The 17,213-nt window shown below is 42.1% G+C and overlaps 1 protein-coding gene across 1 annotated transcript in view; it reads right to left on the bottom strand.

Moving 5' to 3' along the window:
* PHF21B (PHD finger protein 21B) overlaps positions 1-4,454 on the bottom strand; it is a 132,473-nt gene extending 128,019 nt beyond the window's left edge. The window contains exons 1-3 of the mRNA XM_059472906.1: positions 4,401-4,454; positions 3,815-3,847; positions 3,456-3,521 (exon numbers count right to left, since the gene is read on the bottom strand). Of these exons, the coding sequence (XP_059328889.1) occupies positions 3,456-3,521; positions 3,815-3,847; positions 4,401-4,454 (153 nt within the window). The remainder of the gene's footprint in view (positions 1-3,455; positions 3,522-3,814; positions 3,848-4,400) is intronic.
* Between the last annotated feature and the right edge of the window lie 12,759 nt (positions 4,455-17,213).

Genomic DNA, 17,213 nt, shown 5'->3' with positions numbered 1-17,213 from the left:
ATTAATAAGAGACAATTTCCTAGAATTAAGACCCTTAACAACTCTTTAAGGACATAAAGAGCAAGAAACACATGCAGCAGAGCAACTCTGGTGTGCTATTAAGGCCAGTGCTGGCTCTTATGATGGTTCTTTTATTTCCATATAAATGCTTGTTGCTTGACAATTTAGATAAAAATGTTACTGCTGCTCTGCATGTGCTGGAGACTGAAGGTGTAAAACCACTGGACTAACTAATGGAGTTTCACACATCATATCTTGTTAAAGAAGAGGTAACCCATCCTCAAATGTGATGACAATTAATCAAAACCACAGCATCTGAGGGATGTACTTGTGACAGAAGTCTAAGCTGTCTTTCTGAGTTGGATGCCAAATTAGGAACTGATTGAAACTATTGCCTTCCTGAAATGAAAATGATGGCTCTAAGTACTCATTTGCACATACTGAAAAATATTAAAACTATTCTAAATAAAGGAAACATCAATGACTAACCAGGGATCCTTGATTGGGATGCAACTTTAACTGCATATACAAGTCCACTTTGTAAATTTCCCTCAAAAGTTGAGTTTGTCATTCAGTTCTTTCTTGTCTTCATTTGTAAGTTTCAAGAAAAGTACACATTGCCACAAATGCCACTGTAGCCATCTACAATGGAAAGTGATGAATGGGGGCACTGGGAGATAACACTTACTCCTGCTATGTTCCTAACAGGTGTAGATGGGGGTTTTTGTTTGTTTGTTTTACTGTTTCATCATTAACATGTGCAGTTAAATTAAAAGGCAATTTTAGGGTCTTTTGTATTCAGTGTACACAAAATCAAGGGTATTCATTATTGAATTATGAATTAGTTGTGCCTAAACAAATCTTTGGTGGGATAAAGGAGGAAAGAGTGTAAACACATATGTAAAAATAACCTCCCTGCTTGAACTGCCTCTTTAAATTTACACTTGTGTTTCCGTGAAAGTGAGGGCATGAAACCACCAAAGAGCCCCACCCTGAGCCCATCTGTGGTCTCAGGGGTCTCACTGCTCCTTCTCTACACCCCCAAGGACACAGAGCTCATTTACAAGCCACTCCTAAGGAGCAGCTAATAATTATAGCAAGTCTGCAAAGTTACTCGATGGGTTTGTGACCTGGTCACGAGCTAAGACCTCCAAACTCATTTCACTTGTGACCTGAGAAGGATTTCAGTACAGACCTCTGGAGGTGGCAGCCTGGAGCATGAGGACACCACAGCACCAGCCAGACTCTTAATTATGAGCTCTTGTTGCACAGCATGTTGAAAACAGCAAAAGAAATCCAGAGTTTTGCCTAAAAATAGGACATTTCCTGCTAGGCCAAATTTGCTGTTTAAAGAATTTAGGTATTTTATGGTTAATTATTTCATGGTCTATAGATTTATTTACAAGATTATGAGAATAGCAAGTCATAAATATACAAGATATTTTTACTAGTTAGTTTGGATTATACATAAATATGCTGTGCAAGCGTAGCAAAAACCATTTTCCCCAAGCTGAATCAGAATGTTCAAACTGAATTTTCAAATGTGTCTCTCTGCCTTATCTAAATTCCAACATGACATATAATAAATAGCTTCTCATTTACCACGATCATAAAAATTTAAACAGCCTTGAAACAGTTGCTGCAATATAGGGGGAAATGATCAAATCTATGTTCCAAACACCCACTTAGAACAGTAAAACTATTTTGATATTTAAGAAATAGTACATAAAGATGTAGGAAAGGGTTTTACCTTATTAAAAAAAAAAAAAAACCAAAACCAACAAAAAATAAGGTTCTACCAAATATAGGAGTATTAGAGTCAACAATTTGCTGTTTTACACTGCACAACAAGGACTAACAGCCCCTACACATCATGTAGTGTCAGATTTGCTTTTTAAAAGAAACTATCTGGTTTGATTCTATACAGTGATTAAACATCTTTGTGCTCTGCTGAGTAGGGCATTCTCTCCCCTCCCCCCTCCAAAAACGGCATCAAAGCAATCAAAATGGTAATGTTCAGCATGAATGGGGCCCCATCCCCCACCGGCAAACTCCGCAGACTTTTCTCCATGTTAGGAGCAACCAACACCCCTTCCTCACAAAATGGAAGCTTCCACTACCAAACTGAGAGTGCTGACCAATTCTCATTACAATAAACCTGGGAGAAAAAGGGGTGGCGTGCAGCCGTGGCCCGCAGGCACGCCGCACGCAGGCACTTGGCAACTTTAAGCACAACTCCGGCAAAGCAAAACAAAACACAATTAAAAAAAAAAAAAAAAAAAAGGGAAGGAAAGAAAATAAAACCAAACAAATAAAAACAAACAAAAAAGAGGAACGGGGGAGCAGCACACGCGTCGCCTCTCGCCGGGAGGGTGTGAGGGAGGCAGGGGGGAGGCAGGGGCGGCTGAGGGCGGCTGTGGGCGCTGTCCCCGGGCGCGGTGCTGAAGGCGGAGGCCGCGCTGGGCCGGCACGGAGCGGGGAGCCCAGCAGCCCAAAGGCCACCCGCAAAGTTGGGCAGGGGGGAAGCTCGGGCCGGCAGCTCTCCCGCTGCTTTCCCAAGTGCCTTTCCCAAGCGCCTTTCCCGCCGGGAAGTGCCGGGAGAAGGGCCGGGAAGCCGTGAGGGCGGCGGCGCTGTCCGCGGTGCTGAGCCCCCCGGAGCCCCCGCCGCTGAACTTTCCTTGCGGGCCCCGCTCGGCCCAGGGGTCACCGGCACAAAAACAGAAACTTTGGCAAGGGCGGGAAGGGGAGGAGGCAGCGGGGAAGGTTCCCGGGTTGTTTTGTTTCTCTCCTCCGTTTTTGGTGTTTTTTTTCCTCCCCCCTCTCCCTGGCTGCTGAAGCGGGTTAATCTGGTTTTATTCGTATTTTTTTGGAAGGGGTAGGAAAAAAGTGAAAGTGCCTAAGTGAACTCGAATCAAAAGGCAACACGTCAGATCAGACCAAGGGAAGAGAAAGGCAAGTGGGGAGGGGAAATAAAAAAAAAAAAATAAAAAAAAAAAAGAGAAGAAAAGAAAAGAAATAAAGTGATCAATAAAAATCAGTTTTGTAATTAAACCCAGAAATGGCTCCAAACGGGGCTCCAGCCTCCTCCTTCCCAACTCTTGCTCTGCACATTACACAGAAGTGCACAAAGTAGCCCAAGACAGGAGAATTTTCCATATTCCTAAAACATGTCGACCAACTCAAAATGGACGCCTCTTTTTTTTTTCTTACGTTTTAACTACTGCTTATCTTTTTTGCTGCTAGTCCTGAAATAATTCTTTCCCCCAGCAAGACATCAGAGAATCCGACCTCATTATCAAAACATGCATTTTCTGACTCTATGCAAAAGAAAATGGATGTTATATCCCCTGCCGCCAGTATTTTTCAGCTAACGCAGACACTTTTCGGATGTTTAGATAGTGCATCATAAAAACAAGAAGAAAAACCAAGCACAACTGAATCGATCTGTTCCTTACTTGTTTCTCATTAAGAGCTGCTATTCTTGATTGCCTTTCATGGATTTGTTTCTTAAGATCCCCGTTCTGCAAAAACGGCAACAAGACGCATATTAAAGGCAAAGTGCAAACTAACCCCGTGATGAATAAACTTGCGAGCTAGAAATTGTTCAAAGGCAAAAACCATTCCACCGAAGCCGTACAGAAGCATGCACACACAAAACACCCTCCTTAGCAAGAAAGCTCAGTGCAGACTACAAAATGAGATCTCTTACTGATAAAGTTTCTCATCCTGCTGTCCCAGCACAACTGCGCTTATTACGGCAGGGATAAAATACTGAAGAAGAGAGAAAAAAAAAAAAAAAAGGATCTGCATTTACCTGTGGATCTTGCTTCATCTGTGCAACTAGTTTGTATTAAAAAAAAAAAAAAATCGCCCCGCAAAAAAGGAGGAATTAGAAACTGTTTCAAGTTTAATGGATTTTTTTAAATGTATGTATGTGTGTGGACGGGGGAGGGAGGGGGGTAAGGAACAAAGAGGCAAGTAAACACTGCGAGTCAGTTTCAAGCAAAGCTCATAAATATTCAAGTCTCGTCCTAATCTCTCCAACACACACACACACACACACACACACACACGCACACGCACACGCACACGCACACACGCACTCTCTCTCACACTCACGCACACTCACACGACTGCAGCGTCGACTCCGCGTCTCCACGGCACCCACACACACAAAAAACTCAGCCAAAGAAGCCGCCAAAGTACTTTGTGGGAGTGCTCGCCATTGCGGCGGGGAGCCGGGGGTCCCTCCCCGCCGCGCCCCCCGCGCCCCCTCCCCGGGCCGCTGCGGCACCGAGGCTCGCTCCGAACATGCAACCCCGCTCGGTGCTGCGAGCCCGAGCCAGGCACGGCCCGGCACGGCACGGCTCGGCCGGTGCCTCAGCATTGCATTCTGTTACCTGCTGACATGGGATTTCCACTTTTAACGCCTCCCGCAAGCTGTGTAGCTCCATCCCTGCAACTTGCCAGGCACTTTCCTGCCACTTTCAGATCCGAGAGAAGTTTGGTTTTTTTGGTTTTGTTTGGTTTGGTTTTTGGTTTGATTTTGTTTGGCCTTTTCTTTTTCCCTGCCTTTCTTTTTCTTTCTTTCTTTTTTTTTTTTTTTTGGCTTTTTTGTTTTTGTTTTTTTCTCCCTCGCTTTTTGCAACAGACCGGCCAGCCAGCCACCCCTCCCTCAGCGGGAAAATGGAAGAAAATAATTTTTTTAAGTAACCAAAAAAAAAAAAAAAAAAAGAAAGAAAAAAAAAGAAAAGACGGAAAAAAATTAAGTAAAATAAAAAATGAAAAAGAAAAGGAGTGGCGCCACCAAGAACAACAATACGTGAGGAAAAGCGGCAGGACAGCGGGCAGACACAAGTACTCGGCGTGCACGGCAAGTTGTTCGCCTCTTTGCTGGGGACACGGACTCATCACTCACTTTCCGCCGATCTGGGGGGGCCCCTCCCCGGCCGCCCCCGCCCGCGGGCCCCCCCCGCTGGCCCCGTTGGCCCCCGCCCCGCCCCGCGCTGGCCCCGCCGCCCCCCGGGGGCCCCCTCGGGCCGCTCCGGCGGCGCCGGGCCCGCAGCCACGGCCGGCCAGGGACTATATTTCCTGGCAGAGCGCGCGCGCGCGCGCCGGGATCCGCCGCGCGGGGGGGGCAGAAAGTTGTGAAACGGCCCCGGCGCGCGCGCGCGGGTGCCCGGATGGAGCTGGGGGTGGGGGGGAGAGGCGGGGGGGGGGGGAGGGGGTGTGCGGGGGTCTCGCGGCCCCGCGCGTGCGCGGAACGGCTCCTGCGGCCACCGGGGCCGCCACAACAAAGTGGGGAGGGAGGGGCGGGGAGAGATAAGGGAGTAGGGTCTGTAGATAGGGATAGGAGATAGGGATAGGGATAGGGATAGGGATAGGGATAGGGATAGGGATAGGGATAGGGATAGGGATAGGGAGAAGGAGAGAAAGAGGGCGGAGGATAGAGACAAGGGTAGGGATTGGAATGGTTGAGAGGGATAGGAGACAGGGCCAGAAATAGGGATAGGGACAAGAACAGGGACAGGGGATACACAGAGCGATAGGGATAGGGATACGGACAGGGGTAGGGACAGGGACAAATACAGGGATCAGGATGGGGACAGGTACAGAAATAGGGACAGGCAGGCACTGGTACAGGGATAATGATAGAAATAGGGGAAGGGACAAATACAGGGATTGGGATGGGGATAGGGACAGAAATAAGCACACAGGGATAATGATAGGACTAGGGGAAGGGAAAGGGAAAGGAACAGGGGAAAAGAAAGGGACAGAGGAAAGGACAGGAGCACGGACAGCTTCCTTTCCTTTCCCTTTCCAACCCACCCGCAGTGTGTCCACTGGGGCCTGCCCTGCGGTGAGGGAGCTCAAGGGGGAGGGGATGGGAGTGTGGGACATTTGGATGTTGGATCTGAGGGATGGCAACACAGATCCTTTCACTCTGTTTAGTCAATAAATAACAGCAGTGATACTTTAAACTGGTTGACTCAAGAAGTGTTGACTCAAGAGGATGCTCCAGTTCAGCCAAATCAAGTCATGGTTGCTGACTTGACTTGCTGCATCAGTGAGGGATCTGAGTGCCACCAGGTCACCCTGCAGCACAGATGTGCTCCAGATGTGGACACAAACACATCACCTTGATGTCACATGAATATGTGACAAGGCTCCAGGTCCTACAGACAGACCCCACCTAATGCAGCATCAAGCCAGCTGCCAACTTTTTAAAAATAGATTCAAACCAGCAGCATCAATGTACATTCAGTCAGTGTTATACCATGCAGCTGCAGTATTTTCCATGCAGTAATGGGAGCTGTGCAGTTAGATTTACTGTTGTCTTGATGCATGGCTGGAGTAGGATTGGAAGCCAAAAACAATGCTCAGAATAATTTTATTGATGACAGTCAAAATTTAGGGCACCTTTTAGCAAGAACCTTTTAGCCAATGGAGTGCTTGGGACCAGAATTTGGGTGTATACATACTCCACTCCTGCACTGATTGAACACTGATATTTTATTCAGTCCGCACTGAAACACAAAGCTGAAACTCAGCCTAAATCATTAGTCAGTATTTAAAACACCACTGTGCTGTTGTACTTGGATGCCAATTTTAATAACTAATTCATCTCAAAACTATTTAAAGGCACCAATATATAGCAAAACCAGCTTACATCAACTATACTCTAATTAAAACTGGTTTGAGATATAATGTGTTGTGAATCCAAAACAATGTAGCAAATTCCCAATAAACTTCTCAAACATATTCTGTTCAAGCATAGCACAACTTCTTACACTAAAATAATTTGAAGATTCATGGTGAAATATTCTTAGCCAGCCAAAATTAGGAGTACAGTCTAAACAGAAATTTTCTGTTAATGTTACAATGAAATAAATTATTTTGGAAGAGCCTTGTTTAAAATCTAAATTCTACTCACATTTGTAAAGAGAAATCAGTCAATCTTGCAGGTACTGATAAGTATGAAAATCTTTCAATATTGAAGCGATGTTACTTCTCATATGTTATGTACAAAGGTATTTTTTAGTGGTATACACAACAAAATTAGGGCTTTGCCAAGTAATTTTGTAAATTGTGAAGGTTACCTTTGTAACCTCTGGTTATAGCAGAGCAAAGCCTCTGTGAGTTCAGCCATCAACTAAAGCTGATTTAACTAGTAAAGTATGATTTCTTTATGTGTTAGTGATTAATTCACTGACATTAGGCTGGTTGATTTATTTTAATGCATAGAGCAAAGAGCCTTTTTCTTACCATTATAAAATAGTCACTTGCTGACCACAACAAAACTGGTGATTCCTGCAAGCCTGACTTCCTGCAAAGATGTCTATGGGTTCATGAAGTAGAAATTTGATTTTAACTGGCAAGGGGTGAGGATTATCATGTCATCCTCCCCACAGCACCGTGATGTCAACAGGAAAAGTTTAGAAATTTGTTTAACCTGCCTACCATTCAAATATCAGTTTATACATCTTCAATGCTACTCTGATGGGCCACAAATTTTAATATAAATATAAATTATCAGTGATAAATTATAAATTATAACCCCTAATGAAGTGCATTGCTTTTCATTTATTGATGCTGCAAATATTGTTTTCTAGTGAAGCTGTGTGAAATACATTAATCTGACAAATACATTTATGCGATAACATTATGCAATCACCTAGGAAAATGTTAACAGCTTTGTGCAATTTACTTGAGGATTATGATGGCAAAAATCATCCTGCTTGCAAGAGCTCAGGGGACTTCCCTTCCATCTATTCCTCTGCATTAGGAACAGCTACAGTTTGGCTGGGAAATGATTTCAAAGTGAATTGGGGGGTGAGTTGGATGGCTGGCAGTCTTGCAGGTGGAAGTTTATGGTCAGTGCTAAACACAAAAAGATGATTTTGAATGAAATGTCCTATGTCATGTGATTAAACACATTTTTCATTATCTCCTGAAAAGATTATTCTTGCTCTAAGAACTTGTGGGGCCCCAGAGGTCCTCCAGAAGGAACTGCATCCCTTCTTTCTCCTGGAGTGGTGGAGAGACACAATTCAGAACCTGTAAAGGGACTTTTACAAACAAAACTACTCTTCAGCACTGGAGAAAAGATGTGTGTTTAACAGCAAAATATAAACATAGCTTTTTTTGTTGCCAGAAGGTATTTTAGTTTCTATATGACATTGTTTGGATGAGAACAAAGAGGCCAATTGTCACATTCATATTTTCTGGAAAAATTCCTTCGCCCAGGATTCTCCTCCTGGGAAGCTGAGAAGCCTCAGAGAAAAAGGAAAACAACAATTATCTGATTTGCTTCTCCTGTGTTTTGCTGCTTTGAAATGTGTTTGGAGATTGTTTACCAACAGGTCATTGTTTCATTGGTTTCATGTGAATTGTTTTCACTGTTTGGCCAATCAGGGTCAAGCTGTGTCAAGGCTCTGGAAAGAGTCATGAGTTTTCATTATTTTTTATCCTTCTGTAAGTATCCTTTCTGTATTCTTTAGTATAGTTTAGTTTAATATTCTTTAATATAATATAGTATCATAAAATAATAAACTAGCCTTCTAAGAACATGGAGTCAGATTCATCATTCCTTCCTGCCACGGGGCACCCCACAAATACAGTAGTCAATTTACAAGCACTCATAAAAAGTTTAATGTGTATCACTTTTACTGTCCTTGCTAATAAAGTTACTTATGTGCTCATACATTTCTAAATCAGAACCTTTATCTGCTAAAAGTTATTGCAGAAATGCATTGACAGATTGACCTGTCTGATGAGGTTACCTAAAAAGGCATAGTACAGCATCAATAGAAGAGCAATAAATAACACTTGTAACAATATTCCCTGCATACAGAGACTCAGGACCAATTGTTGTATCAAGAACAGAAGACACACAAAACTTTTTTCTTCCCATGCATCTAATTACAGATATCCAGGAATCAGATACAGGAATCCAACATCTGGGAGTCAAATCTCACCTTTCAAGTCCCCACAAGAGCTGATGATCTTCCTCCCTTATGAGATATTATAGCTGATTCAGAACAAGACTTGCAAATTCACAGAGGAGGGCAAGGCATTAAATTATTTTTGGTAATACTGTCTTTCATTATAGTTAACTTGGAAATTCACATTCCCCCATACCATTGTGCAATATTCTCACTTTCCTACAGAAAATGCTACAAAGACATGGAGGAATTAAGTACTGAAAGGCAACGAATGAATTAATGACATTGTAAGTTCCATGTCCTGTATTCTCTGGATACCTCCATCCTGCAATATATTTCTCTCCCTTTTAGGATCATCTCTCCACCTTAACTGAGGAGATGCTTTAGAGAACAGGAAATATTTTATGGAAGTAACGTTTTCCTCTTCTCAAAAGACTTATCTGGAGAGTAGAGACAATGGTTAGTCATCTTGGTGAAACTGAGAGATGTAGCCAGCTCTTGTCTCTGGTGGAAAAACCTTTGGGAGAGGGAAAATGAGTCAGGAAATTAATTAATTCCCCATGATTATCAGAGGGAAGGGATATGAAGAACAATGAAATGCTGAAGGCTAAGGTATGCAGGAGGCTGAAACATTTGTCTAAAGATCTGATCCTCTGGATTATTTTCTGAGTCTTTGACATCTTCACTGTCTCATTACCATGAGTGTCCATATTCCCACAATTCCTTCACCAGAATTCTGAATCAGTTATTCCTCACTGGTTTATAAGGTAGGTCTTGCATGTAGTTACAAGAGGCATTGTGTTCTTTCCCTTCCTTTACTGGAGTAAGATCAGGGTCCCAGAAGCAGAATTTATTCTCCTTGGATCATTTCTACCTTGTGCACTTGAAAGCTGACACTACCCCAGCTATTAATGACACAATGCTAGGCAAAAAACCAAGAACAGACTGCATTGCAATTCTTTTGGAAATTCAGCATGGGAAAAGAGAGCTTATCCCTTCAACCATGAAAAAAATCTCTGCTGAATTTTGGCAATCTCCTCTTAACTGGAATTCTTTAAAATATTATTCCTTAAGTGCAACTATCTTCCAAATGTAAACCAACTTAAAAGAAGTTTAAGTACTGATAGGCTTTAAGGAAGTATCAAGGTTTTTCTGAACATGTTTATCTTCTTGCTTTACTTCTTCCACATCCACCAAAATGATTCACACATACTGACTTCACAGAAATATTCTTAGTACCAGTCAGGACAAACACAAGATCCTTCCTGACTTGAAGACTCTAGAGAGGTGTAAACACACTATCCTGGCCTTCTTTATGGAAAAGGATTACACTGAAAACTGTAGAAGCTGCAGTACCAATCTAACAGGAGCTAGGATGCTGTTCTAGGATATTGCCATAATGTAAAAGCAGCTACGGATTTTAAAGTGCAATCACAAGACTCACTTCAGCCTTTCTCAAAAACTTACTTCTGCAAAACTGGCATTTATAACAGAACATCTTGAGGCTTTTCTGCAGTCTTCATCCTATCATTATTAAAGGCAAATTTCCTTGTCTGTGTTCTAGCAAGGCATTCAGGATTTGCCTCACCAGACTTTTCTATCATTCTACTTTGACTAACATTAGCTGAAGCCCAGTTCTGGAGCACAGATTTCCTCAACACTGAAGGGTTGAGAGTTTTGGGACTAAATTTGTAAAGATATTTATCCCTCTGACTGGACCTCAAACAACTTTAGAGATCTGGCTGGTCCTCCAAAGCATCAATTTCTTTGATTTCAGGAGGTGTTAGGTGCCTGTTTAGGCTTACATTCTGGCTTTTCTCTGGAGGTAGGAGCTCTTCTTCTTGTCCTCTCAAATCCATTGTTTGCAATTAAATGGTTTCCTTTCCACTGTCAGCTCTGAGCATCTCTCTAATTATAACCATCTCCTTGTTCTCTCATTGTGTTATAAGAACTTTCCAGTTCTGCCTTTCATCCTGTCCTTTCCTCTCTCTATTTCCCCTGATTTTTCCCAGCTATCTCATTTTAGCCTTCTGTCTGAATCACAGAATCAGAGCCCCCTAAGCAGACTCTGAATCTCAAGATGGACAAAATTCTATTCTATGCATTAACAACTCCTACTGACTTCAGTGGAGAATGCCTGATTCCATCTGCTGAAAATATCTGGCCCTTTAAATGCAAAATGCTACCAGCATTTTTGTGCATTTGACAAACTTCCAGTGGGTTATGTGCCAGTGTAAACTATCAGCTGGGCTTTTGCTTTCATTTTAGACCTTGAAAAATGCCTCTCTGTGTTGTCATACCCACAGGTAAAAGAACTTCTGAAAAATGCAGACATGCCAATGCAAGGGAAAAAAGTCTGTTCATATCAAACTTTTTTGTCACATTTGCAAGCCAAGCAGCACTGCCCTCATGATGTTTTTTTTGAAAAACAGCTGCATCAGTAAGTATAATGTAGAACTTCAGGTAAAAGAGAAAAAATACATTCCACTCTAGTCAAGAGTGAATGTGAAGGATTGACTGAAGTTCTTTTACTCATCCCTCCATACCCAAACACTAGGTATACACACCTTATTTGGGGGCAAAAAAGTAAAGTCACCTCCATTCCCTACACAGTTTATTTTTATTCTAAATGCAAAACTTAGTTTTTGTGTGCTGCTGCTCACATATCACCTACTCCACAGTGTCTGGTAAAGTGAATAAACTGCTTTTTGGAAGCATGATGCATTACAGGGAGATTTTTGTGTTCAATTTCCCTGGCAAGAGTTAAAACAAAAGAGTTTTATTCTGAGTCAATTATTTTAGTTTTTAAAGAACATTTTGAATCGCTAAACACACTTTTAAATCCAAGTAAATGACAATACAAAGTACAGTCCTATTGAAAACCCAAATTCTAGTATGGTCCCCGTATGATAGAGCAGCCTGTATGGGAAGGGAGCTAAACTCTACCTAGTCTTGGATATTTGGGAAAAGCTGCTCAAAAAAATGTTTCTTTCTGGAAAAGGCTCCAGTGGAGCTCTTTCCTACTGAGAAAGAATTCCAGCACGTTACTCCAAAAGCAGGAGCTGTGCCTGGGTTGAAGCAAGTCCTGAGAGTGTTACCCTGCCCTGATTCACATTCATGATGTCACTACAGGGCAATCACCACCCGTGAGATCTAAATCAATGCACTGTGATTTCCTAAAGCTCTCATGCTGGGCTAACATCACTAATTTTGAAGTGAGGAGTAAAATTCTAATGAGATATAATAATGCTGAGCACTTCTGAAAATCCCTCTGAAGACCTTGACACTCAAGGAATATTGTTAAATTAGATCAGTAAATTCTGGATGTTTCTCTTCTCAAATTGGAAAGGGTGCTAACATTTGATTTTTTTTTTTTTTCTGAAGAATCAAGTCAATTTGAGATGTACTAGGTTACATATATGAAAACAAAGAGTAGACAAATTCCCTGTCCTTCCTTCCTTCCTTCCTTCCTTCCTTCCTTCCTTCCTTCCTTCCTTCCTTCCTTCCTTCCTTCCTTCCTTCCTTCCTTCCTTCCTTCCTTCCTTCCTTCCTTCCTTCCTTCCTTCCTTCCTTCCTTCCTTCCTTCCTTCCTTCCTTCCTTCCTTCCTTCCTTCCTTCCTTCCTTCCTTCCTTCCTTCCTTCCTTCCTTCCTTCCTTCCTTCCTTCCGTCCTTCTCTTCCTTCCTTCTCTTCCTTTTCTTCCTTTTTTTAATTTAGGATAGAAGCATAAGAACAGGGGTATATAGGTAGTATAGCATAACATTGTGTCAAAGTGTCAAAGGTTCAGAAAATAAAAGCATAACCTCCAAGTGAATCACTCATTTGGACTTGGAATTCTTCAACCCTTCCAGGATGTATGCACTCATACTTGAGCCCCACTGAGACCTTGAAACTGCTCATCTCCTTTGAGAAAAGAACCCTATCTCAGTGCCTTCACCTCTTTTTCAGGCAGGAGGTAATGAGCCAACTCTTTCCACAGAATGCTTTCATCTCCCTGTGGCACCTGGGAAAACATGGGCAGATTGATGGATAAACCTGGCTGAAAGTCACAGTAATAGAAAAAACGTCTCATGCAAGGCCTAAGGTTTCCCAAGCTGCCAAGGAGATTTAGAAGCCTCTTTCAAACAAGAGTTATGAATTTGAATCTCTTTAGCAGTTTGGGAAATACTTTCTTTAAGCTTTTTAGTAGGGAAAGGTAGGAAAGAATAAGCAGTTTTCAGCCCAAGCCTGATTCCTAATTCAACCACACTATTATGGAAGAGGTATCTGTGCCCCTAATGTCTTCACTCCAACCTGTCATGGAGGAAATCTGTGTTTGTCCTACTACTCCAAAAACCAGGCCTGGCTCTGGCAGATGCCACAAACTTTCTGTTCTCTGTCACCTCTCCTCATGGTCAAGTGAAGAAGTAATGGTTTTGCATGGGAGACACTTATGTGTCCATGCAAAGTGATGCAAATCTTTCAGCCAATGAGTGCTGTACACACCTCTGTGAAAAACACATGTTAAAGATGAAAGAAACTTATCTCACAGCAGGAATTGATGCACTGGTGATCAGCCAGCACCAACCCACCCAGCTCTTTGGTGCGTTGGCTGGGAAATCTAGAAGTTGGTGAAATTTCTAATTGGCAAACTAAAACCATTAAACACAATTGGTGTTTCTACCTGGTTTTGAACAGAAACCACCACAGACACCAATCACCTTGGCTTCATCACAATTAACTCACTCAGCTGCCTGATGCCACATTTTGCTCTTAGACAAAGTTCATGCACATCTGTTCCCAAGCTTTTGATCTCCCATGCGGAATTTAACCCAAACCCATTCTGCTCCAAAGGAAAATATCAAATTAATTTCTGTGGCAGAAAGCAACAGGGCTTTGTAGTGCAATGAACAGAGAGTGACCCAGCAGGGAGCAAGAGGAACATTACAATGAAGCCTTCACCTCTCTTTGGCTCTATGCAAAAGTTCCCAGCAGTACTGAGACATATTTTCACAGGACAGTTAAATTTCTGCTGAATGGGATGAGGAGATGAAGCAGCCCATTTCACTGTGTTCAGCAGGCTCCTGCACATAGATGTCCTGCTTAACATTTCTGCTGAACAAAGCCCTAGGGTAGAAAATATATTGAACTCCCATAGTGGAGTCCCAGTAATGGCTTTTTGAAACTATATCAATTGGTATAATTTGCAGAGCACAGATATTTAAAATGGTTTTAATTACTGAAGCCTCCTAGATACTGTATTTCTTTTCTCTCTTCATCCCCATCCTCTTTTTCAATTTTGTTGTTGCTGCTGTTGTCCTTCACTTCCAGCCTCACTGTCTTGCAAAGCTGATCCAGTCCCCAGAATCCTTTTATCACTCTGCTTTGAAGAGGAGAATTGAATTTCTTTTGTACATCGAGGTGAATTTGTTCATAACACTCATTCGACAAATCTTGCTCCAAGGATCACTCTGGGAATATATTCAGATCAATACGATTCCTGTTGCTATCACTGGAAAGCAACATTGCAGAGCATCACAGAGTGAGGCTGTGGGAATATCATCTTCAGAATGGGGATCTGAGAAAGTCAAATGAGAGTGTTGAGCAACAGGATATTGTTCATGCAGCCCATGCACTCATTCTCTGGAGCAGGGCAGGGTACACTAATTATCTCCTGCTATTGCAGCAGCACACACACAGGCTCCTCAGTATGACAACTGTGCTAGGAGCTGTACAAGCTGAGCTTAAAAAAATGAAATTGAAATGAAATGAAATGAAATGAAATGAAATGAAATGAAATGAAATGAAATGAAATGAAATGAAATGAAGTGAAATCATCCCTTGAAGAATTTAAAAAAAGACTGGATGTGGCACTTGCTGCCATGATCTAGCTGAACAGTTAGAACATCGGCTGGACTAGATGATCTTATAGGTCTCTTCCAGTCTTGAAAATTCTGTGATTCTGTGATTCTGTGAAATACTTAGGAAAGAAAGTTTCCATGTTCAATGCAATTATCGGTTGTCTTACTTAAATATGCAATCATGGGGAACAGCTCCAAAGAATATTAGAGAGTACATTCTGCATTCTCAGAGCTTTCTTCTCTTCTTTAAATAAACATAGTGAGTTTCCTTAAATAGTCCTCTCTGCCCTAAGCATAAGTACAATGAAAGATGTGCAAAGAAAAAACACAACAGGCTATCAGAAAACAATGTATTAAACCCTTGCATGAGTGAGGCTTTCTCTCCTGACCACCAATATTCTAGTAAGGCATTAAAGTGTTCTCACCTTGCTTGTGAACGCTCTTCTAAAAGATGGCAAAACAAAAGCTTTCTGAGGGCCTTCCAAAAGCTGCCAGGTCTGTCAAAATAAAGGAGGAAGATGGGCACTGGGTATACTAACACTGTGCTCATACCCCAGATGAACACAGAAACTTCTCAGGTGCAGAGGTGTCTCCCATGGGAGATTTGTGCCCCAGCCATGGCCACACTGCCTGGGTCAGAACAAGCAGATTGAGTGACACACAGCCCAGAAATGGTTGCTAATCTCCAAGCTGCAGCTCATGCAAGTTAGCTAAAACGTCACTGATGTCCTGATGCTTCCTGTTTTCCACACTAAATTCTCAGCCTAAATGCTTTCCCTGCTTTTTTTTCTGGGCTAAACATCAGCCTCCCTGTCCTTGCCCCAGTTAAATACTAGGTGAGTTGTGTAAGGATGCCAAGCAGTTCATCCTGCTATGTTCTGTGATGCCTGTTTTACTCTCTTTATGTCTCTGTAGAAACCTTTTTTGCACATTGGCCCATTCTTGCAGGACTAGCATTTGACTTGCTTTTCAAATGCCCTTTGCTTGGGACTTAAATCCCCTTGTAGTCCTTTTATCTATGGGGAAAAACTTGGACACATATCCTAGGCATAAAACAAAACCAGAATCCAAGGGCAAACAAGAGGAAGCCCAAATTTGCTTTGAGAACAGCCCATGATTTTTTAATTCAGTCTCATGACTAGGCAGGAACAGGCTGACTCATGAGGTTTGAGTGCCCTGGCTCAGCAATCCTGAGTTTGCTGTTGGAACGTCTCTGTCCTCTGCTCCTCACAATTCTTCATCTCATCCTTGGCAGATTTGCATTGCTGAGAAATATATGATTACAAAATTTAAAGGCCAAAAAATAATTTAAAATAACTTGGACCTAAATAACATGACTTGGAAAGGTGTCTCCTGTACTGCCTGGCTTCTATTCCTACAGGTTTTCCTCTTAATTCCCTCTTAATTTCCTCTTAATAAGTATATACTGTAAAAACATATCACAAAAATAAATGTGATCTTATTAAAAGGGCTGGTCCAGCAACTTTCACTCTGCCAAATCAGCCAGAGAAGTTGATGCAATTTACAATTTAAAATAAAACCCAATCCTATATATTGACATTATATTTCTCTCTTATCACACAGACAATTGTGTATATTGACATGATATTGATGCCTCAGGTTTTAGCTTTTATATTTTTCAGATTCTGTACTGCTTTAGTGTGTGGGTCTGGGCTTCATATCAGGGGATGGTGAGCTCTCTGTACAGGGTAGGGAGACAAAACAATTCCTCCTCTAGCTGGGGACCAGGGACAAAGGATCAAATCTCAGGCCCAAGAGCAGAAACAACGGCAGAATGAAGAGAGGAAAACAAACTTCATAACCTAAAGCTATAATTGGCCAATTAACTCCAATGTGCTAATGGACCAGAAGTTATAAAAGTGAAACACCTCGTGACCGCTCGTGCATTTTGGGACCATTTTGGCTCATCTTGGGTGCAGCCCTGGCTGGGCTCTTGTACTGCCCAAGGATCAATTGAGGCCTTTAATAAATCCCTACTTTATTCTGTAACTCTGTCCAGCTTGTTCTAGGTCAGCCTTCACAAGGCATCAATACCACACAGACAATTGTTACACACTGGATATGCAGTACTTATAAAGCTATTTATGTCTACATGCACACAGAAATACCTAGACACTCACATATATACCCAAATCCCCATGCTTGAGGGTAAGGTCTACTCCTCAGCTTGCTTTAGTCATTTAAATTCAGTTTCCAAACACATCCACACACACAGGGCAGCACTCAGTGTGAGCAGAACCATCTCTCTGAGGAGCAGAGCTTGGCATGCTTCTCCCAGAGTTCATTATAATCATCACTTCCAAGCTCTTCTTGAAAAGAAACTCTGAGGCTGGGATTATTCAGAAACCTGAGACTGATAACTCTTAATTTAAGCAAGCATTGCTTTGCTGAAATCAAAAGAATAACTA

The sequence above is a fragment of the Ammospiza nelsoni genome, chromosome 5 (genome assembly GCF_027579445.1).
Source record: "Ammospiza nelsoni isolate bAmmNel1 chromosome 5, bAmmNel1.pri, whole genome shotgun sequence".
NCBI lineage: Eukaryota > Metazoa > Chordata > Aves > Passeriformes > Passerellidae > Ammospiza > Ammospiza nelsoni.
The sequence above is the reverse complement of the archived record's forward strand: the minus strand, read 5'-3'. Positions and strand labels throughout refer to the sequence as shown.